At 39.6% G+C, this 23,317-nt stretch overlaps 2 protein-coding genes across 2 annotated transcripts; one reads left to right on the top strand and one right to left on the bottom strand.

Moving 5' to 3' along the window:
* Positions 1–1,649: 1,649 nt before the first annotated feature.
* On the top strand, positions 1,650–6,757 carry LOC111798938 (GRF1-interacting factor 1-like). The gene is made up of 4 exons (XM_023682293.1): positions 1,650–1,954; positions 3,898–3,974; positions 4,989–5,073; positions 6,059–6,757. The coding sequence occupies exons 1-4, from the start codon at positions 1,874–1,876 to the stop codon at positions 6,488–6,490; spliced, it is 675 nt and encodes a 224-aa protein (XP_023538061.1). The 5' UTR covers positions 1,650–1,873; the 3' UTR covers positions 6,491–6,757.
* A 6,531-nt stretch (positions 6,758–13,288) lies between these two features.
* Positions 13,289–18,211, bottom strand: LOC111798670 (myosin-binding protein 1-like). Its single transcript, XM_023681962.1, has 4 exons — positions 17,825–18,211; positions 15,384–16,401; positions 13,730–15,143; positions 13,289–13,639 (listed from the first exon to the last, which is right to left on the bottom strand). Exons 2-3 carry the CDS (start codon positions 16,288–16,290, stop codon positions 13,777–13,779), a joined length of 2,274 nt encoding a protein of 757 aa, XP_023537730.1. The 5' UTR covers positions 16,291–16,401; positions 17,825–18,211; the 3' UTR covers positions 13,289–13,639; positions 13,730–13,776.
* Between the last annotated feature and the right edge of the window lie 5,106 nt (positions 18,212–23,317).

Raw genomic sequence — 23,317 nt, 5'->3', positions numbered from 1 at the left:
TCGAGAATGCGACTACATCAGCTCGGGTGAAATATAACCGGTCGAAGACGTCGGAAAAGGAAAGAAAAAGGGTATGATAGCTAGGGTTAGAGAGACAAAAGGTAAGAGTTTGGTATTGGTGACCCACAACCACAAAAACACAAAAGAAAAAGGGTATTGGGGAATGTGTGGGTTTGTTTGAACTTTGAGGATAAGTTTTAAGAGAGGTTTTTGTGAGAGGGACCAATGGTGGACAGAAGGAAATGGACTGGACAACACCATCAACCATGCCCATGTGACTATCTTCCTCTCGGGTCCCGACACCCCTCTCCCATTTCAAACCCGACCATCATCGTTCTCTCATACTTTTTGTTAAATTATAAGTTTTTAGAACTTTGATTAACGTGTCTAATAGATCCTTAAACTTTAAATAGGACATGATCCTATGTTCTTTCCAACATGTTTTGTTCTCATTTACGTGCATCTTATGAAGATTCTCAAGAGGTCACCAAACATAGGATTGCTCCAAGTAAATCAGTGTGGGAATCGGGATAGAGATTCCCCACGGGACGTCACGGAGATTTGGTTGAGCCCCACATACCAACACGTGCCTTTCCAACATGTTTTGTCCTAATTTACGTGCATCTTATGAAAATTCTCAAGAGGTCACCAAACATAGGATTGCTCCAAGTAAATCAGTGTGGGAATCGGGATAGGGGTTCCCCACGGGATGTCACAGAGATCTGGTTGAGCAGGGCATAGAATAGTTTTATTTTCAAAATTGTTAGAAATCGCAACTCTTCACAATCGTATGATATTGTCCACTCCGAGCATAAGCTCTCGTGGCTTTGCTTTTAGTTTCTCCAAAAGGCCTCGTACCGATGGAAATGTGCATTCCTTACTTATAAACCCATGATTAAGGCCTCGTACCGATGGAGATGTGCATTCCTTACTTATAAACCCATGATCAACCTCTTAAGCCGATGTGGGACTGATCTCTCAACAATCCTCAACAAAAATCTCTTCCTACTCTCTTCTCATTCCCTATTCAAGCATGAATTCTCTCTTTTGTTCGAGACTATCCTACCGGTACAACTATACACAATATTTTTGTTGCATGAGGAATCCTCAAGTCATGTTGTTTCAGGGATGGATTGGTAATCACTTCGATAGGTCATAACTAATGCTCGGAGCATTTAGAATTTCGGAAACAAACAACCAAATCCTTAACAACTGGATCTATAAACCATTTTAAGTGTAATCATTAGAGGTTTACATGAACTAGAATCATCCCATATTGGGAGTGACTTTTAAGGGTCGACTGGAAGATGAACGCAGACGCTTTTTGTTGGGGAAGAGAACGAAACACCCTTTATAAGAGTGTGGAAACCTTTCTCTAGTAGACGAATTTTAAGACTTTAAAAGAAAAAATCCAAAAAAGATAATATCGGCTAGCGGTCGGTCTCTGCGCAAGAAAAAACATCATAGAGGGAAAATCTTAGAAGAAGCTTCTCTGTTAGGAGCAGCAGCAACCCCTTAGCCCATCTGGTTGCCTCAATAAAGTTAAAATTTGCATACACATTCAAACAAACTTTGGATTTTCTCTTTCATTATCGCTCACGTGACACCTTTCCCTTGCTCTGTGAGGGAGAGAAGTGGCATCTTTGGCCACAAACAAAGCCAAAACGGCTGCCCCAAAGCTCCTTTTCTCTCTGCTCTGCTACCTCTCTCATAATGCATTTTCTGTTTGTGTAATTTGCAGAAGCTCTGCTACCTTCCTCTGTCACTATCACCGTCCAAACCCCCTCTCCCTTCCCTCTCTGTTTCAAAACCCCAAAGAAGAAGAGAAGAAAATCAGCTGTTTCTTTGAAAACCCATCATTCATTTCTCTCAAATGCAACAGCACCTGATGCAGATGCAGCCCATGATGGCAGCTTATTATCCCAACAACGTCACTACTGATCATATTCAACAGGTTCTTCTTCTTTTTCTTCCTTTTTTTCACTTTTTTCATCTGGGTTTTCCTTGTTCTTCATGATTTTTATTCTCTTTCATGTGGGTTTTCCTTGTTTTTCATGTTTGAGATGATTCGTAAGAGGTTCTTCTTCTTCTTCTTCCAATGTTTTGATTTCTTTCATGTGGGGTTTCCTTGTTTTTTATGTTAGAGATGATTCATAATATGTTCTTCATCTTCTTCCATTTTTTATGATCTCTTTCATGTGGGTTTTCCTTGTTCTTCATGTTAGATATGATTCGTAACTTGTTTTTCATTCTTTTAATCTCTTTCATGTGGGTTTTCCTTGTTTTTCATGTTAGAAATGATTCATAACATGTTCTTCTTCATCTTCATCTTCCATTTTTTTTGATCTTTTTCATCTGGGTTTTCCTTGTTCTTCATGTTAGAGATGATTCATAACTTATTTATTCATTCTTTTAATCTCTTTCATATGGGTTTTCCTTGTTCTTCATGTTAGAGATGATTCATAAGAATGTCTTGCTTCCTTTATCCTATTGGGTTTAATTGTTGCCTTTTTCACGTGCTCTTGTCTCTATTGACTGATTTTAATATCTAATACCAAAAGGTGAGACCAGTCCATCAATGGCTTTTCTCTTGTTTATTTCCATCTCTTTTCCTGATTAAGTATTTGTTTCCATATTGGTCAAAGCTTAATTACTTTTAATCTTTCAATTCCATGATTGACTTCTGAACCCTTTTGGCCTTAATCTTAATGGGAAAAGGAATCAGAACTGGTTGGATGGTGCATTTTTTTTCCCTTTTCTTCTCTCTTTCTCTGTTCATCAAGTGGGGCAAAAAGTGGCTCATGAAACTGTTGAGAGCTTGAGCTTTTGAGGACTATAAGGTTAATTTAAGGTTTTGGATTTTATGTTCTTTCATGTTGGTCTAAACTTGTTGTAAATGAATGTACCATATAAAAGTTCTTAACTAAGATTTATGTTTTTGGTAAAAGGGTTTCTTTAGAAAGAAAATAATAGCTTTTCTTTGGACTATGAATGTGATATCAGCTTCATTAATTACTAGAAATCTTGATTCAAATTGTTTCGTGAGATCCCACATCGGTTGGGGAGGAGAACCAAACACCCTTTATAAGGGTATGAAAACCTCTCCCAAGCAAACACGTAGTAAAGTTCAAAAAGAAAAACCCAAAGAGGATAATACTTGCTAGTCGTGGGCTTGGGCCGTTACAAATGGTATCAGAGTTAGACACCGGGCGACGTGCCAACGAGGAGGCTGTTCCCCGAAAGGGGTTAGACACGAGGCGGTGTGCCAGTAAGAACACTGGCCCCAAATGGGGGTGGATTAGGGTCCCAAATCGATTGGATGAAGGAACGAGTTCTAGCGAGGACGTTGGATTGTGAGATCCCACATCGGTTGGGGAGGAGAACAAAACACCCTTTATAAGGGTGTGGAAACCTCTCCCTAGTAGACACGGAAGTCCTGGATTGTGAGATCCCACATCGGTTGGGAGGAGGAGGTGCGGAAACCTCTCCCTAGTAGACGCGTTTTAAAATCCTTGAGGGAAGTCAAAAGGACTGCCGATAGCGGTGGGCTTGGGCCGTTACATTATTCTTTTAGTTTATGAACTTCTTTGATGAGGTTTCTTAAGAAAATTATTCATGAATTTTGGCCGGAGTTCATATAATCTCACTGGAATTGGCCAAGATTCAAGTGATTTTTTGGTATTTTTTAACAGTTTTGTGATGAACTATAATGAGGATAATGTTAAAACAGTCTACATCAGTAGAGAAGTAAAAAGTGTTTATAATGGAAGACAGAAGAGCTTGAATAGTGATTGGTCAACCATGAAACAGTATTATAAGTTGCTGTCTGGTTCTGTTTGTGTTTCAGCTCATGTTTTTTAAGGTTTATGATGTCTTATTTGATCATCTATGTTGCAGTATCTGGATGAGAACAAGTCGCTGATATTGAAGATTGTTGAGAGCCAAAACTCGGGAAAATTGAATGAATGTGCAGAGTAAGTATATGGTTGAATCATTGTGATAAATGTGAATTTTCTTTTTCGGTTTGATCCATTCGGTTCCTAGGATGAAGAAACAGAGTAAGTATATGGGCCTTTCCCTTCTGGGCTTTCCCTTCTGGGCTTCCCCTCAAGGTTTTATAACGCGTCTGCTTGGAAGAGGTTTCCTCGAATGCTTCGTTTCGATGTGGGATTTCATAATCCACACTCCAGGGGCCCAATGTCCTCGTTGACATATCGCCCGGTGTCTGGCTTTGATATATTTGCAACCACTCAAGCCCACAACTAACAGATATTGTTCTCTCAATGTTTTAAAGAGCGTCTATAGGGAGAGGTTTCCACACTCTTATAAGAAATGCTTCGTTCCCCTCTCTAACCGATGTGAGATCTCACAATCCACCCCCTTGGAGGCTAGCGCCTCGCTTGCACACCACCTAGTGTCTGGCTATGCACGCCGTTCAGTACTGGCTATGCACGCCGTTCAGTACTGGCTATGATACCATTTGTTGCCCAAATCCACTGCTAGTAGATATGGTTCTCTTTGGACTTTCCCTCTAGTGCTTCCCCTCAAGATTTTAAAACACGTTTGCTAGGGAGAGGTTCCCACACGCTTATAAGAAATGCTTAGTTTCCCTTTACAACCGATGTGACATCTCACAATCCACTCCCTTTGGGGGCCCAGTATCCTTGATGGCACGCCGTCTAGTGTCTGGTTCTGATACCATTTGTAACAGCTCAAGCCCACCGCTAGCTGATATTGTCCTCGTTGAGCTTTCCCTTCTGGGCTTCTCCTCAATGTGTGTCTGCTAGGGAGAGGTTTTCACACCCTTATAAGAAATGTTTTGTTCCCTTCTCCCCGGATGTGGGATCTCACACATGGGATATGACAGTCATATATTGAAAGGTCGATCGAGAGTCAAAACCAACCCTAATATTGCTTAAACAAAGTTTTGAGGCTGAAAACGAAGGTTTTGAAGAACAAAAGTAATTCTGATATCTTTTCCTGTGCAGGAATCAAGCAAGGCTACAGAGGAACCTCATGTACCTGGCTGCCATTGCTGATTCTCAACCTCAACCTTCTGCCATGCATGCCCAGGTATGAACATAGTTAGCCGTGTTTTGTTTGGCTGGTGATCATTTGGGGAGGTTTTGTCTAACTTTAAGTCGGTTACAAATTTAGCGGCTTGAATCTTGGACTTTAGAATGTAATATGTAATAGCCCATGCCCACAACTGGTAGATATTATCCGCTTTCGCGCGTTATGTATCTCCGTCAGCTTTACTGTTTTAGAACGTGTCTGGCTGATGGCTATATGTAACGGGCCAAAATGGACAATATCTGCTAATGGTGGGCTTAGGCTGTTCCAAATGGTGTCAGAGCTAGACATCGGACGATGTGCCAGTGATTACGTTGGCCCCCAATAAGGGTGGATTGTGAGATCCCACATCGGTTGAGGGGAACAAACGAAGCATTCTTTATGAATTTTTCCCTAGCAAACGCGTTTTAAAGCGTTGAAGGGAACCTCAAAAGGAAAAGTCCAAAGAGGATAATATCTGTTAGCTGTGGGTTTAAGCTGTTCCAAATGGTATTAGAGCCCGACACAAGGCGGTGTGTCAATAAGGATGTTGGGCCCCCAATGAGGGTGGATTGTGAGATCCCACATCGGTGGGAGAGAGAAACAAACGAAGCATTCTTAATGAATTTTTCCCTAGCAAAAGCGTTTTAAAGCCTTGAAAGGAACCTCAGAAAGAAAAGCCCAAAGAGGACAATATCTGCAAGCGGTGGGTTTGAGCTGTTCCAAATGGTATTAGAGCCAGACACAGGGTGGTGTGTCAGTGAGGACGTTGGGCCCCTAAGGAGGGTGGATTTGCGAGATCCTACATTGATTCGAGAGGGGAACGAAACATTCCTTCTAAGGGTGTGGAAACCTCTCTCTAGCATACGCATTTTAAAACCGTGAGGCTGGCGATAATACGGAATGGGCCAAAGCGGGCTTCGGTTGTTACGTATATCCAAACATGTCAAAGTAAATTGAATTGAAATGAATCCAATATGTTTTGGTTTTGCCATGTTCTCTCCAGTACTCTTCTAGTGGCCTAATCCAACCAGGAGGACATTACATTCAACACCAACAAGCTCAGCAAATGACACCACAATCACTGATGGCTGCTCGGTCCTCCATGTTGTACACCCAACAGCCATTTTCTAGCCTGCAGCAGCAAGCTTTACACAGCCAACTCGGGATGAGCTCCGGAGGCGGCATAGGATTCAACATGCTGCAAAACGATGCCGCCAATGCCGGAGGCAACGGAGGAGCCCTTGGAGGAGGAGGAGGATTCCCAGATTTCAGCCACAATGCTGCAGCTGATAGCTTGCACCGCAGCCTAGCTGGTGGGAGCAAGCAAGATATGGGAGGAAGCGGGTCGGGCGAGGGACGTGGAGGGAGCTCCGGGAGCCATGGCGGCGATGGAGGTGAGACGCTCTACTTGAAATCAGCTGATGATGGGAACTGAAAGTATGAGAATAAAGTCAATAGAAATTATGAGTAAACAATGGGGTGAGGATTCAAACCTCATAAAACTTTGATCTTTGGTGTTCTTTTTCCAAGTTAAGGTATTTGTTTGTAGTGTATTATGTAAATTTTCTTCTCTTTCTTTTGTGCTTATGAGAAGTGAACGAACGAACGAACTGATATCATATTCGAATGAGAGTGATTATGATCTCGTCGGGTATTCCTTCAATGTTTTTAAAACGCGCCTGCTAGAGAGGTTCTCACACCCTTATAAAGAATGCTCTTTCTCCTCCACAATCTACCCTCTTTGGAGCTCAGTGTCCTTGTTGGCACACCGCCTCGTGTCCACCCCCTTTGGGGTTCAACTTTCTCGTTGGAACATCGCATGGTATCTCGCTTTGATACATTTTGTAACAACTTAATCCTACCGCTAGCCGATATTGTTCTCTCGTGGCTTTTCCTTTTAGGCTTTCCCTCAAGGTTTTTAAAACATGTCTGCTAATGAGAGATTTCCGCACTCTTAAATGGAATGTTCGTTCTCCTCCCCAATCGATGTGGGATCTCATAAATTATTCTAATTCTAATTAGTAAGAGCCGAATGAAACTTACCATTTTTTTTCTTCTGATTCGAGGGGATCCTGTTGAGTTCTTAAGCTTTCATGTTTACAGTTGAGTTCTTAAGCTTTCAGTTTTCGAATATTACAAAGATGAACCTAAGAAAGAATTGATAATTATTATCTCTGTCAATAAAATCTTTTTCTTCAGTAGCTTAATCATTTAGTCCCATAACTTGAAAATTTTTCTAAAAAACATGTAAGCGAGACAATGCTAAAAATAACTCACTGCCTGTATATGGAGATAATTTTACATGAAATAGTTAAACACACACCCTCGACCGCGCCCCCTATACACTCCCGCGTGTGCTCATCCCCGCACATGCCCTCGCACGCCCACCACACACCTCCTGTGCGCGCTCCCCCCGCACGCCCACCAATAAATAAGTAAATGGTCATGTTGCAAGAGATGCATTGAAATACTGAAGTCACACAAACTATGTATATTAAACTCGTTCAACAATCCTCTTGAAAGATAAAAATTCACGAAAAAAAAAATTCATTTTTTTTTCTTTTGATAATTCCTTGGGATTCAAGGAACAAACAATGGTCAAAATTTGGCTAATCCAATTACATCATGAGCCTCAAGCTATGGAACAAAAAAACAAATAATTAACAAAATAAAATAAGAACAATAAGAACTTTGTATGAAGAAGAACTATACATAAGCTTCAAATTCCATTCCCCCATGAGATTCAAGGCCTCAATGAAGGATCTTGCTTCTGGGTTCCGTTAACCATGGCACCCGCCGCAAACCCATCAAAGTTCATGCCGGGAAAGGCGGAGGAACCGCCGCCGCCGCCGCCGGCTTCGTCTTCCACCTCGCTCAACGTGCAGCGTCCACGGCCAAGCCCGGGAATAAACGAACAGGGATTCCTACCGGAAGGAGGCACCGGACCTCGTAGCATCCTGTCGGACACTGGTCGCCACCGCTCTCCGGTCAAGACCCTGGCCGCCGATACGTGGAAAATACAGAGAAGAATGAAAACAAACGCCGCCGCTGCCGCTGCCGGCGTCTTCATAACAGAAAAAGGCATAGAATTGAAATGGGTTTAGGGAATGAATTTGGAGTGAGAGGAACAAAATATTTATAAGGAAAAAGGAAATTAAAAATGAAATGGGTTTTGGTCGGAGTTGACTGATACAATCCGCGGGTAGTTGGGTTTGAAAGTTGAATAACGAAAACGATGAAAAATTCAACGGCACTAAAAAATATGATATGTGAATTTTAATGAGATAATACATAGTCAATTAAATTATTGTTTTAATGGGTCAACTTTCTTGGTGTGCACGGGTTCGGTTGAAAAGTATCGAGTTGTTGAGCTTGTGACTCGAATTACCCGAACAGGGTGTTGGGATATGAAGCTTGATGCTTATTAACCGATAGAAATATGTTTGGTAGATATTTCGTAAAGATCTGATAGATTATATCTAAAGTAGGTTAAATGTGTTATACTAAACTGAAATTATATATATTTGAAGTCATCAATAAAACCTCTAGCCAATATTCCTCATTGAATTTTCTCTATCGTTTTTTGTGTTCATCTTGATAGAGTCGGTGCGTTGTTGAGCGATCCTAACAACTGGTATTAGAGCGAGGTAAGAGATTCACCTCGATCTATGAAGATGAATTTTTCAAAGATTGGAATTGAAAAGTTTGATGGATTCGATTTTAGTTTCTGGAAGATGCTGATTGAAGATTGTCTGTACTAGAGAGATCTTCACGAACCCCTGTTGGGAGTGAAGCCGGATACTATGACCATGGAGCAGTGGAAGCTCAAGGATCGTCAGGCCTTAGGGTTGATCCTGTTGGCGTTGTCCAAAAATGTGGCATTTAACATCATCAAGGAGAAGATAACATCAGATTTGTTGAAGGCGCTATCGAATATGTACGAAAAACCGTCGGCTATGAATAAAGTGTATTTGATGCGGAGGTTGTTCAATCCACAAATGTCTGAAGGTGGATCTGTTCAATACGATTGTAAGTCAATTGAGTTCGGTAGAAATTAATTTTGAGGATGAAATTAAAACATTGATTTTGATGTCATCTTTACCCAAATCGTGGGATATTGTTGTTGCCGCAATCAGCAGTTCACGAGGATCTGATAAACTAAAGTTCGATGAAATTTGAGATGTAGTTCTCAGCGAAAGTATTCGCAAACGAGAAATCGGAGATTCATCAGACAATGCTCTCAGTGTTGATCGAAGGGGAAGAAGTAAATCAAAGGGCCCAAACAATGGGCGATCAAAATCAAAGAACCGAGGAAAATCTCCAAATAAATCAAACGTAAAGTGTTAGAGTTGTGGAGAAAAAGGTGGCAAATTGTACAAAGAGGAAGCAAAATCACAAATCAGAGGATAGTGATGATTCTATACATTCAGCAGAAGACATTGGAGATGCTCTAATCCTCAGTGTGGACAGTCCGATTGAATCCTAGATTTTGGATTTAGATACATCTTTTCATTCATCTCCAAACAACGAGTTGTTTCGAAATTTGAAGTCTGGAAGTTTTGTGAATGTGTATTTTGCTGACAACAAAGATTTGGAGATTGAAGGAAAATGGGACGTATGCATAAAAACTTCAGCAGAATATCAGTAGACATTAAAGGATGTCAGATACATTCCTGATCTCAAGAAGAACTTGATCTCTATTGGTCAGTTGGATAGCACAGGTTATGCAACAGAGTTTAGAGTTCGTGGAAGATTGTGAAGGGTGCTATGGTGGAAGCACGTGACACAAAATCTGGAACCTTATACACTACTGCAGGGTGTATGAACATGGGTGTCGTTGCTGAAAGTGCTTCCAATTCAAGTCTATAGCACAATAGACTTGGACATATGAGCGTTAAAGGAATGAAGATGTTGGTTGCGAAGAAGTTTTGAAAGGTCTGAAATCTATTGATATGAGTCCTTGTGAGAACTGCGTTATGAGCAAACATAAACGAGTTAGCTTCACAAAGACTGTTAGAGAATTGAAGAAAGGTTTTGGTACAATGAAGCAAGTGGGAGTTGAGTTTGAATTGCTGAAAGATTCACCTAGTGATGTTGGAGTGGATACTCAAGAAACTCCTGACACTGTTGTCGAGGAACCAGAAGCGGAGCAAGTGACACCTAAGCAGGTGTTGANGGTTTTGGTACAATGAAGCAAGTGGGAGTTGAGTTTGAATTGCTGAAAGATTCACCTAGTGATGTTGGAGTGGATACTCAAGAAACTCCTGACACTGTTGTCGAGGAACCAGAAGCGGAGCAAGTGACACCTAAGCAGGTGTTGAAAATATCATCCAGAGCTATCAGAGTACCAGATAGGTATGTACCTTCTTTACACTATCAGTTGGTGACTGATGAAGGGAAACGAGAGCCCCTTGATGAGACCCTAAAGTAGGAGGATACAACCAAGTGGGAGCAAGCCGTGGATGATGAGATGTCTAGGCTTCAGAAATGCGTTGCTCTTTCATTTCTTGAGGCTGAGTACGTGGCAATAGCTGAAGCTGAAAAGAAGATGATATGGATGACATACTATCTAGAAGAATTAGGCAAGAAGCAGTGCGAGAAGATTCTTAAGGTAGATAGTTAGAGTGTCATACAATTGGTGAGAAACCCGATCTATCATTCAAAGACAAAACACAGAAGGCGATATCATTTCACTTGGAGGTTAGTGGAAGATGGTGGTGTGTTTGGAGGAGAGAGAGGGTGCAAAGAATCCAGCAACATGTTGTGTTGATGTTGGAACATTGAGATTGTACAGAGCCTCAAATGGTATGGTACAAATCGAGAATGAAATTCTTGGTTGATTGGATCAGTCTCGGGAGATTGTTGGGATGGAGCCTGATACCTATTTACAGTAAAGATCTAGTACACGTATTTTCTTCATTCTTTGTATTCTCTATCGTTGTACACACATGAAGTCATCAATAAAACCTTTTGCTAATATTCCTCCTTGAATTTTCCTCTCATGTTCTTTGTGTTCATCTTGATCGAGTATGTGCGTTGTTGAGCGATCCTAACACAGGGTTCACAACTCAACTCAACCCTCTTTTTTCGAGATGGGTTGGATTGGATTGTCGAGTTATTCATCTTTTAATTATTGCAAAACAATCTACTTTGACTCGAATTACCCGAACAGGGTTCACAACTCAACTCAACTCTTTATTTTCGGATTGGGTTGGATTGGATTTTCGAGTTATTCATTTTCTAATTATTGAGTTACAATACGTGACACATTATTAACTAAAATCTCATAAAGTTTAATATTGAACATTTATAAGATAATACATTACTAATATTTGTTAGAAACGTCAAATATTCTTAACCTTCGTACAGATTTTAAAAATAGGATTGGGTTGGTCAGGTCCGACCAAGAAAGTTTTAACTCGTGAGCCAAACTGAATTTTTTTAATATTCTAAAAATTCAACACTATCCAAACTATAAATTTTTACGATTTATATTAGATAGTTTATGTTGCAATCAACTACATGTACTATGATAAGCATTGCAATCAACCTATTATACTTTTTTTTTTTTTCAAATTTTTCGATAATAAGTTTGTTCTTCCCCCACGAACATATGTGAAGCATAATTAAACGGTTAGTTAATAACGACCCATTGAAACTGATTCATCAAATAAAAAATTTACCAATGTGAACGCAACAATTAACGAGATATTCAAAAATTGATTGAATAAAAAGTTCAAGAGTATTTTTGAAATAAAATACTAACATTTTCTATCTAAAACTAATCGTAAATATACGGATATTTATATTAATTTGGCGATATATATATATATATATGCACACCTACGTATATACATATACATACACATTAAATATACATATACATACACATTAAAGTTGAACAACATATATATAAATAAAATATAGATATGAAAAGGGTGATGATCAAAGGTTGAAAAGCTAGTGTGGGTTGTTAGGTTTGATTAGCAACTTTTTATTGTACCTTTTTGAACCGCCTAGCTTCTTCGTCTAAATAATACAACATATTCAACAACTATGTATATCAAAATCAAAGCAACTTTAAAGTGAAAATACGAGATTCCCTTTGAACGTGGTTCTTTCGAGTAAATTCATACTCATTTATAAAGTAGAATTGTTCTAAGTTAAACACGATTAATTATGTATTTCTTCATTTAGATGTCTGTAACGAGTAGTTCATAGTTCATGTGTAATAATATACTGAAACGATAACGGTTTGTTTGATTCCCACCAATGAATACAGTTAGCATGAAATAAGGAATTATCTCAAACGTAATTTGTAAATGGATCTCAATACCATTAGTTGGTTTTATTACAAGTTTTCGATCTTAAAATTATTCAAATCATCTAATGGTTATTAGGGACGATCCCAATACTGTAGCCAAAACCATGAATAGAGAGAAACGAAAGCTTTTTTGAATCTATACGTGAGATCCCACATTAGTCGGAGAAGAGAATGAAATATTCTTTATAAGGGTGTGAAAACCTCTCCCTAGCAAACACGTTTTAAAAACCTTGAGAGAAAGTCTGAAAGGAAAGATGACAATATCTACTAGCTGTGGGCTTGAGCTGTTACAAATGGTATCAGAGTCAGACACCAGGTGATGTGCCATCAAGGAGGCTGAGCCCCGAGGGGGTGAGCCAGCGAAGACACTGGGCCCCTTAAGGGGGCGGATTGTGAGATCTAACATCGGTTCGGAGGAGAACGAAGCATTCTTTACAAGTGTGGAAACCTCTCCCTAGCAAAAACGTTTTAGAAACATTGATGGGAAGCCCGAAAGGGAAAGCTCAAGAGTGGGCTTGGGCCATTACAAATGGTATCAGAGAACAGATGATTTGTCAACAAGGAAGCTGAGTCCTAAAGGGGGTGGTCACGAGGGGGTGTGTAGCGAGGATGTTGGGCCCCTAAGGGGGGCGGATTATGAAATCTCACATCACTTGGAGAGGAGAACGAAGCTTTCCTTATAAGAGTTTGGAAACCTCTCCCTAGCAGACGCGTTTTAAAAACCTTAAGGAGAGACCCGAAAGAAAAAACCCAAAGAGAATACTATCTGCTAGCAGTGAGTTTAGACTGTTACACTATATCTAATGGTTAATAAAGACAACCCCGACATTGCAACCAAAACCACGAACAAAGAGAAATGAAAAGTCTTTTCGAATCTATATCTAATGGTTCGTAAGAACAATCCCGAGATTGCAGCCAAAACCGCTTTTCATTAATGATATATATAGATCATCATCCAATACAATGATGAAAATAATTGTTACAATATTCACACAAGACCATCTCCTTTTTTACATTAAATTCACTCAATCCACTCCATAAATGGAAGAACAAACTAATAATAAATAAGTCTTGATTCAAATTATTAGTAGGGAGGTAAGAGTTCAAATGTCCTAAAAGTGACAGTTTCTACACCAAAAGAGTTAAAAATCCTTTGTAAATTCTTCATACCTTCGGAGAAAACAAGCTCCAAGCTCCAAGCTACTGTACAGTTGCCCGAAATCTTGATCGGTTCATGTCGCCTTTCTCCCCTGTACATAACTGGTAGAAAACCGAGTTCGTGAATACAAAAATGGTATAGCAGAAACAAAGAACGAGCTTTGTAAGCAGATTTCGAGTAAAAAAACTCACAGTTTTGAATGGTTTCTTTGAAGCGTATCTATCACCAGGACGTCCTTTCAACTTCTTATCCCGACTTTTCGTAGTTCTCGTAAATGGGAAGCGATCTCTTGAACAAACCGAAGCCCGTCTTCTCCTTTTCGGAGTGAATTGATTGTATGCTCAAGGAAATTCTTGTCAGCTTCAAGCATTTCCATTCTTTTGTTAAGATTAGCCATCTCACTTCTTAGAGAGGTGAAATCCGTCATTCCCGTGGCCAACACGGAGTTCCTATCGACACAATCAAGTTCACCGCTTTCTTTATCGAACGTAGGACGAGCAAGCGAGGGAAGATGATCGTCCACATGTTTTGGCTCATTGCTGAAAAGATCTATCTTGACCCCATTGTTTGAAAACAAATGAAGCATGTTCTCCAGCTTCTCAAGACATTGCATGATGCCAAGCTTTTCGTCCTCGAACTCCAACAAAAACTTGTTGTACGTGCTGCCTTCGTTTCCAACTTTCTCGTGGATATCGGGTTTACCTGCAACGGAATTGTCGTAACCGGTTGTTCCGATCTGGTTCGACTCTAAATGAACGACCCCGATATCTCTTTCCTTCACATCAGACGTCTCCACTAGATTATCTATTGTATATGCGTTCGGGAAATTCATCCGATAAAACTCGAGTTCGGCTTCGAAATCTTGCATCTTTTTGTCCTTCTCTGTAATGAGATCATTTGCTTTCTGCAGCGCATCATCATCATATTCACTTTGTTCTTCCATCATCCTTATACACTGCAATGCTTCCATGTGAAGACTTGCCTTCTCCTCTTGCAGCCTTGTAATCATGGCCATTGCTTGATTTGCAGCAATAGCAGATGCACTTCTTTCTTCCTCCAATTCCTTGTATAACGAATTCATAAGCTTCTTATCGTACTCGATCTTTCGTTTCAACTGTTCGACCATGTTTTCGCCTTCGATTTCACTGATCTCACTGACATTGAATGCATCTAGAGATTCTAAACTGAACTCGTTTCTTTCAAGCGAAAACCTTCTCTGTAGTATCTGAATCCCAGCGGCGCACGAGACATCTGAGCTCCTCGGCTCATCACCATATACAGACATCCTCGGACTCATATCCCGTGATTGGTCATTCATTCGGTTAAACGAGAGTTGTGTCAAGAGAAGCTTCAGATCTTCAGTCTCTTTTGAAGATTCCTTCCCGATCCATTGTTGCGAAAGCCTGCCCGACATTTGTCTTAATCCTCGAGCGCCTAAAGCTAGCTTATAAGCATCACCGAGCTCCAATACATTTGGTGCCATCTGAACAGCCTCACTCGAAACGGATTGCGCTTCTGAAGGTGCTTCAGATGTCACTTTTGTCGCCAAAATACCTGTCTTCTCGATTTCCTTGCATTTCGTCTCGTATTCGCCTCTAGTAACATCTACAATGTTTATAAGAACATACATCAGTGATAATCACAAAGAGTTTCATCTGGTTGCATTGACAAGACCGAGAGGTCGCAGCCTATTCTCGTATTCCTACTGCATAATATACGTTGTATAGCATTTACCCTTAGGAAACGGAAGACGACGACGACAACAACAACAACAAAGCTCGAGTTTTTTTCTTATCATTTTGTGTGGTGTCCTAGAACTAGAAATGAGTGGAGAAAATAACTCACAGCTTTCTTCTAAAGCTTTAACAGAGGTTGCTATTGTGTTTGAAGAAGGAACCACGTTATCAAGGGCAAGGAGATCAGTTGATGAAGAGAAAACCGCATTATTTTCGACGTGCTTTGGAGTCAATTCATCCAAACCATGCCCGATCAAGACATCGCATTCTACAGGAGGTGGTGTATCGGTTAACAAGACCAATGGTTCAGGCGTCAAAGCTGGCTCGACTAGCTTTGTCGTGGTTAAATCACTGGCCACCGAAATGAAGTTAGCCTCCATACGAACACCGATATCGTCCTTAGAAGTGCATCCATTTCCATCAGATACTGTGTCTGAAGTGATCTTTAACTCTCTGCATTGAACATGAGGTAATGGATTTTGAGAAACAGAACTCGACAAGAGAACATTGAGATCCTCCGTCTCCAATCCGCTCGATCTGGTCTGAATTAACGTTTGAACGAACCCTCTTGGAACATACGGCACCTTACAACACGAACAAAGTCTTTGGCTGGCAGGATGAGGATCCTCCCTCAGTTTACCAACCAATAATCTATAAGTCTCAGAATTTGACTTATGGATTGTTGCAAATGAACAGAGGCAGCTATTACACATTTCATGAACATTAACAAGTTTGTTGTGAGCATGACAAAGTACCAAAGATGAAATCTCCAGCTTATGTTTGCCACAAATCAATTTCCAAAGGTACCCCTTCTTCTCCGAGCCAAAAACATGATCGAGTCTCGAACATAGCAGGCACGGGGTGCACAATTTCCAAAGGCGAGCAAATTTTGTGATGAAGAACGAGAATATAGAATCCACAAACAGCATAAATATCAGTAGCCATTCAGAAACAGCATACAACAAAGAAGTAACAGGACTTTTTCGAGCACACGCTTTAGGAGATGACGTTCCCATTATACAGCCAACGTCCCAACAAAACTAAGTTCACGGGATGAATTAACCGTCTCGTGTGCATAAACTTCACCCCTCCAAAGCAGTCGAAAAGTTAACTCAACAAATCATCAACTGTGGAGAGACAGAAGTTACAACACTTATTAATACAAAGTGTAGAAAAAGAAACAGCACGTTTATGAAGAAAACGACCCGTCTCCTCGGATTCAGACCGCCCAAACAACAACCAGGCTTAGGAAGATCAAAAAGATTCAAACACAAACAGGTTGACTTTGATGATAGAACAGAATTCTTGAACAAAAGAATTGAAGAACACTAAATATGTAATCAGGAAGAGATCTATCAATGGAGTCAACCCAATCCATAAATTCAAAAGCCTACACAATGAATATAATAACTTAAGCCCACCGCTAGCAGATATTGTCCTCTTTTGACTTTTTCTTCCAGATTTCCGTTCAAGGTTTTAAAAAGCGTCTACTCGGTTTCCACACCTTTGTAAGAAATGCTTTGTTCCTCTCTCCAACTAACATGGGATCTCACAACCCACCCCCCTGGGAACCCAACGTCATCGCTGGCACACCGTTCAGTGTCTGGCTCTGATACCATTTGTAACAACCAGACCCACCACTAACACATATTGTCCTCTTTAGGCTTTTCCTTTCGAGATTTCCCTCAATGTTTTAAAACGAACTCGTATACTAGGGAGAGGTTTTCACACCTTTATAAAGAATGCTTTGTTCCTCTCTCCAACCAACGTGGGATCTCACAACCCACCCCCCTTGGGAGCCCAGCGTCATCGCTGGCACACTGTTCGGTGTCTGGCTCTAATACCATTTGTAACAACCCATGTCCACCCCTAACAGATATTGTCCTCTTTGTACTTTCCCTTTCGAGCTTCCCCCAAGATTTTAAAACGAACGCGTGTATCAGGGAGATGTTTCTACACCTTTATAAGGAATGCTTTGTTCTTCTCTCTAACCAACGTGAGATCTCACAATCCACCTCCCTTGGGAGCCCAACGTCCTCGCTAGCACACCGTTTAGTTTCTAGCTCTAATACCAATTGTAACAACCCAAGCCCATCGCTAACAGATATTGTCCTATTTGGGTTTTCCCTCACGTGCTCAAGGTCTTAAAACGAACGTGTGTGTGTACCAGGGAGAGGTTTTCACACTTTTATAAGGAATACTTCATTACTCTCTCCAACCAACGTGGGATCTCACGATCAAGGTATCATAAAAGCATGAAATCTATTGTCGAACATTAATCAATAGCTACAAATACAGAAATCCAAGCTCTTCTAAAGTCTCGTTACAGATCATAACGCATCCAGAGCATCATAAAACAAATGATCAAAGGAAAACCCAGCAGATCAAGAGAGAAAAGACGGGAAAAATCATGAAAAAGACAAGCATAGCACAAACCCAACAAAGAACAACACAAGAACAGAACAAAAAGCACAACGATCAGAACCCAAATTCCAAACCAAGAACAGGAACAAAACAAAACAAAAATGAGATTGAGAGAAGGAAAAGTACCCGTGGGCAGGAAATCCCGTTGATCGCAAAAGAAGCCAGCAATGAATCGAAGGAAAAAGAGATGCAAAGTGAGAACAAAAACCCAGAAAGAGATTAAATGTAGAATGATCAAAGAAAAGGCCCACCAAAAAGGTTGAACAATCCAACCAATTGGGGACTCAAAAATTCACATTGTGTTTTAGGGTATTAAAGAAAATGGAAGAGAAGGAAGGGAAAGAGGTTGGAAATGGACGTGCACGCCGACCAGGAAAAAAGGTCGGCTGCAGATTAAAGGGGGAAAAATTGACCGAACCTTATTCCCTCCTGGAAATGAAATCGAAAACCAAAATTAATTTCTTCGTTTTCGGCCTCTCCCAACAACACCACGGAGATTCAGCCCAAATTTACACGTCTTTATTTTACGCTTTTCTATTTTTCGGTTTTCTGTTAGTTATATATATATATATAACGGCCCAAATCCACCGTAGATATTGTCATGTTCCTACTTTTTCAAAGCTAGGAGATATTGTCCTTTCTCGGTTTTCCCTCCTGGGCTCCCCAGCTTTAAAACGCATACCCTTATAAAGGGTTGTCTTCTTTAGGCTTTTTCTTTCGGGCTTTAATGTTACAAGCATTTGTACGATAATGTAATAGAATTAATAACTTAAAACAACACGAGCATAGTTTACCTGACATGAATGGTGTATTTTCAACAAAAATACAAAAAAAAAAAAATTAAATTTCTCGACCAGCATAAAACTAAGAATAAACACATATTTTTCTCGTAAATTAGAAATTATAAAATTATTGAAAGTGAAAGTGAGCTTAGTTCAACAATGATAGACGTGTACTAAACTGGGAGGAGATTCCCCGTTTAGATGAAGAATAGGGGGAGTGTGGGGCTGTGGTGTCCCTCTTAATAAATATTATATTGATAAATGAAAATTTTAAAATAAGTCTATATTTTTAAAAAATTATTTATGGGAACTCGATCCCCACAAATTTCTCGTGGGTAATCTTCACTTCATTCCTAAAAATAAATGGATAAATGGGGCACGTGAACACGACGTTAGATAATCGTGCTATCTAATAAATAAATAAATAAATAAATAATAATAATAATAATAATAAAGAAAAAAATACAAAATATAACTTTAAATAATAAAAGACTTTAGCGTCACCGTCCAATGAGAACGTCGGTGATTTTAGTAAAATGAAAAGCGGGTAAGTTAAGAATTTTGAAGTTATCGCCGCCCAGCTCCGGGCGGCCATAATGAGTTGACCACAATAATTAACTTTACGTAATATGAGATTTTATTTATTTATTAGAATTATACAAAAATACTTTTTTTATTATTTAAATTTCAATTATGCCCCTCTACTTTTAAATTTTTTTATTTTTCACCCTTCAATTTTGAGCTTATTATAGAATACCATTTGTTACGTCAATTTATGTTCTTAATAGCTTTTGACTATATTAGATTTTTAAAGTCCACCGCTAGCAGATATTGTTCGTTTTAACTCGTTACGGATTGTTATTAGTCTCACAGTTTTAAAATATCTTTTAGGGAGAGGTTTCCACACTCTTATAAGAAATGTTTCGTTTCCCTCTCTAACCCGATGTGGGATCTCAATTTACCTCATTGGGTGTCCAACGTCCTCGTTGACACACCACCCGGTGACTGGCTCTTATATCATTTGTAACCTTTCAAGTCCACCGCTAGCACATATTGTCCACTTTAGCCCGTTACGTATCACAGTTAGTCTCACAGAGGTTTCATAAAGGTTTCCACGCCCTAATAAGGAATGTTTTGTTTCCCTCTTCCATTGATGTGAGATCTCACAAGTTTAATTTACATTTTCTTTTGTAGCCAACAATTTATTATCGTCCTTAAATATTTGAGTCCAAGCTTTCTTGTGATTATCCCACCTAATACGATTAAGAGAGTTTAGCCTCGAAGTTTCGCACGGATTTTATCTTTAGGTCACCACCCTTTGTTATATATATGTAACGGCCCAAAATCTACGGCTAGCAGATATTGTTCTTTTTGGACTTTCCCTTTCGAGCTTCCCTGTTGGTGACAACAAAAATTGAAGTGAAATTGAGAGGATGAGTGATTTGAATGATTGGAAAGGGAGGTCATTTTATAGGACGGGATTTCATTGCTCCCCGAGTTGGTTGGGATTTCTGTGGATGAAATTGCTTTCACCTCCTCCTTCTCTGTATCCGTAGTAACTAAATTTGTTAAACAAATTACTACTTTTTCTATCTTTAGAAATGTATCTACTAGTGTCCCTTCAACGCTCTCCCTTAAACTGAATTCTGCATAAATCAGGACTTCACTTTATCTTCTTGATATACATCTTGAATTCTGCACATCCTCANGCTCTCCCTTAAACTGAATTCTGCATAAATCAGGACTTCACTTTATCTTCTTGATATACATCTTGAATTCTGCACATCCTCATCTTTCTTCTAAGCTTCTCGAACAATGGTTGTTTCAAGGGCTTTGTGAATAGATCTGTGATTTGTTCATCACTTCGGCAAAAGTTGAGTTCAATAATGCATTTTTTACACAAATCACGCAAGAAATGAAATCGAATATCGATATGCTTACTCCTTCCATGCAACACAGGATTTTTAGACAACTTAATAGTTGACATATTATCACAATATATAACCGTCGTACCTGGTTGCTTCTAATTAAGAATTTCAAGCATTTTTCTTAACCAAATTGCTTGGCACGAGCATGCTGCTGCTGCCACAAATTCTGCTTCTGTAGTTGAGAGTGTTACAATAGGTTGCTTCTTTGAAGACCAGCAAATAGCTCCTGAACTCATCATGAAAATACTTCCTGAAGTACTTTTACGATCATCTATATCACCTGCATAGTCGCTATCTGTATAGCCAACCATCTTCGGATCATCTCCTTTCTTGTAGAATACCCCCAAATCAAAGGTTCCTCTCACATAACGAAGTATCCTTCTTGCTGCATTGAGATGTTTTTCCGTTGGATGCTCCATGTAACGACTTATCATACTAACCGCATACATGATGTCTGGTCTTGTTGAAGTTAAGTACATCAAACTTCCCACAATTTGTTTGAAGTACCTATTATCAACCCCTCAACCTTCAATATCCTTGTGCAACTTCAAACCCAATTCTCATGGAGTTCCAAATGTGCACTCATCCAATTTAAATCAGAGTTCTAAATGTGCACTCATCCAATTTAAATCTTTCAAGTAATTCTTGAGCATATTTCTTCTGACAGATAAAGTTACCTGCGGGAGTTTGAGTAACTTCTACTCCAAGAAAATATCTCATTAAACCAAGATCTGTCATTTCAAATTTCTTCATCATGCTCTTCTTAAAAAAATTCAAACATTTCTTCATTATTGCCAGTAAATATTAAATCATCAATATATAAGCAAATAATGAGAATGTTACCTCCCTTTTCAGTTTTCACATACAACGTATGTTCATACGGGCATTTAGTGAATCCCATCTTTTCAAAATGAGAATCAATGCGACTGTACCATGCCCTCGGAGCTTGCTTCAAACCGTACAAAGCTTTCTTCAATTTGTATACTTTTTCCTCTTTACCTTTTTGAACAAAATTTTCTGGTTGCTCCACATAAACCTTTTCTTGAAGCTCTCCATGTAGAAAGGCCGATTTCACATCAAGTTGATAAATAGGTCAAGATTTCTATGCTGCAACAAAAATAATAAGCCTGATAGTATCTTGACGTGCCATCAACTCCATACTTCTGCTTGTATCCTTTTGCAACGAGTTGCGCCTTGTACTTATCCACCTCACCATTTTCATTCAACTTGGTTTTGAAAACCCATTTTACTCCGATTGTTTTCTGCCCTCTAGGAAGATTAGTGAGCTCCCAAGTCTTGTTCTTCTCTATGGATTTGATTTCACTGTCCATAGCTTCCTTCCATTTCTTCTCCTTTACCGCTTCTTCATAGACAATTGGATCACTATCCATAAAGAATGCAAAATAAGTACTATCACTTGATTCATAGTCCATCTCATAATCAACCATCCAATTTGCTCTCTTTCTTGTTCTTGGATTTCTTTGATTATAATCATGATCTTCTTCTACTGGTTCTTCTTGTTGAGCTTCTGATGAGCTCTCTCTATGCTCATAGTGAGGCTGAATAGGGGCTTCAGTTTGTTCTTCTTCAAGATCTATAGGAATCTGCTGATTCACAGTGATCTTTTCTTCCCATGTCCAAGTCTTCTTTTCGTCAAAGATTACATCATGACTTACCACCACCTTCTTTGTCAAAGGATCATAGAGCTTGTACGCCTTAGAAGTCTCGCTTACTCCAAGGAACACACACTTCAAACTCTTGTCCTCAAGTTTCTTCCTTTTCTCATCAGGAATGTGTGCATATGCTATGCACCCAAAGATTCTAAAGTGGTCTACTGCAGGTTTTCTTCCGCTCCATGCTTCTTGTGAAGTCATATCTCTAACAGAAAAAGTAGGGCTCCGGTTGAGAATGTGAACGGACCACACGATAACTTCTGGCCAGAATTCCTTCGGGACTTCTCCTTTATTTAGTAAACTTCAAACCATGTTGATAATAGTCCTGTTTTTCCTTTCGGTCACACCATTTTGTTGTGGTGTATATGCTGTTGTTAACTGCCTCCTTATTCCCTTCTCTTCACAAAATTTAATAAACTCGTTCGAGCAGAACTCTCCACCTCTGTCAGTTCTTAAAGCATTGACTCTTCTTCCAGTTTCCGTCTTCATAGTAGCACAATTTTTTTTTGAAGCAATCAAAGGCTTCTGATTTGGCGTGCAAGAAATAAGTCCATGTTTTTCGACTAAAATCATCGATGAGGGTCATGAAATATTTCTTGTTACCATTTGATGCTGGAGAGATGGGACCACATATGTCTGAATGAATCAACTCCAAAATTGCTTGAGCTCTTCTTGATTTTCCGGATGGAAAAGAGTTTCTTTCATGTTTTGCTACTACACAGCTCTCGCAAATTTCCGTTGGTGGAGAAATATCTGGCAACCCAGTTACCATCTTCTTTGAAGACAACGTCTTTAATCCTTTGAAGTGTAGATGACCATACCTAAAATGCCAAAGCCAGGTGGTATCTTCTTTCTTCACCATCAAACTTTTGGCAACGATATTTAACGTCAACGGATATAGACGGTTGGTGGTCATCTTCATCTTAGCAATCGATCCTCTTTTGGAGTCATAAATCTCACATTCATCATTTTGGAATGTGATCACATACCCCTTTTCTTGTAACTGACCGATACTAAGTAAGTTGGCCTTCAGATCAGGAATGTAGAATACATTAGAAATAGACTCTACAAAGCCATTTCTAGTCTTGATATCTACGGTTCCTTTCCCCATCACTTGGAGAGTTGAATTGTTGCCGAGAGAAACCGTAGTATGAAAATTTTCATCCAGAGTTGAGAAGAATTCCTTACAACCTGTCATATGGTTGCTGCATCCAGAGTCTACGACCCATACACCTT

This window comes from Cucurbita pepo, chromosome LG07 (genome assembly GCF_002806865.2).
Source record: "Cucurbita pepo subsp. pepo cultivar mu-cu-16 chromosome LG07, ASM280686v2, whole genome shotgun sequence".
Lineage (NCBI taxonomy): Eukaryota > Viridiplantae > Streptophyta > Magnoliopsida > Cucurbitales > Cucurbitaceae > Cucurbita > Cucurbita pepo.
The sequence above is the reverse complement of the archived record's forward strand: the minus strand, read 5'-3'. Positions and strand labels throughout refer to the sequence as shown.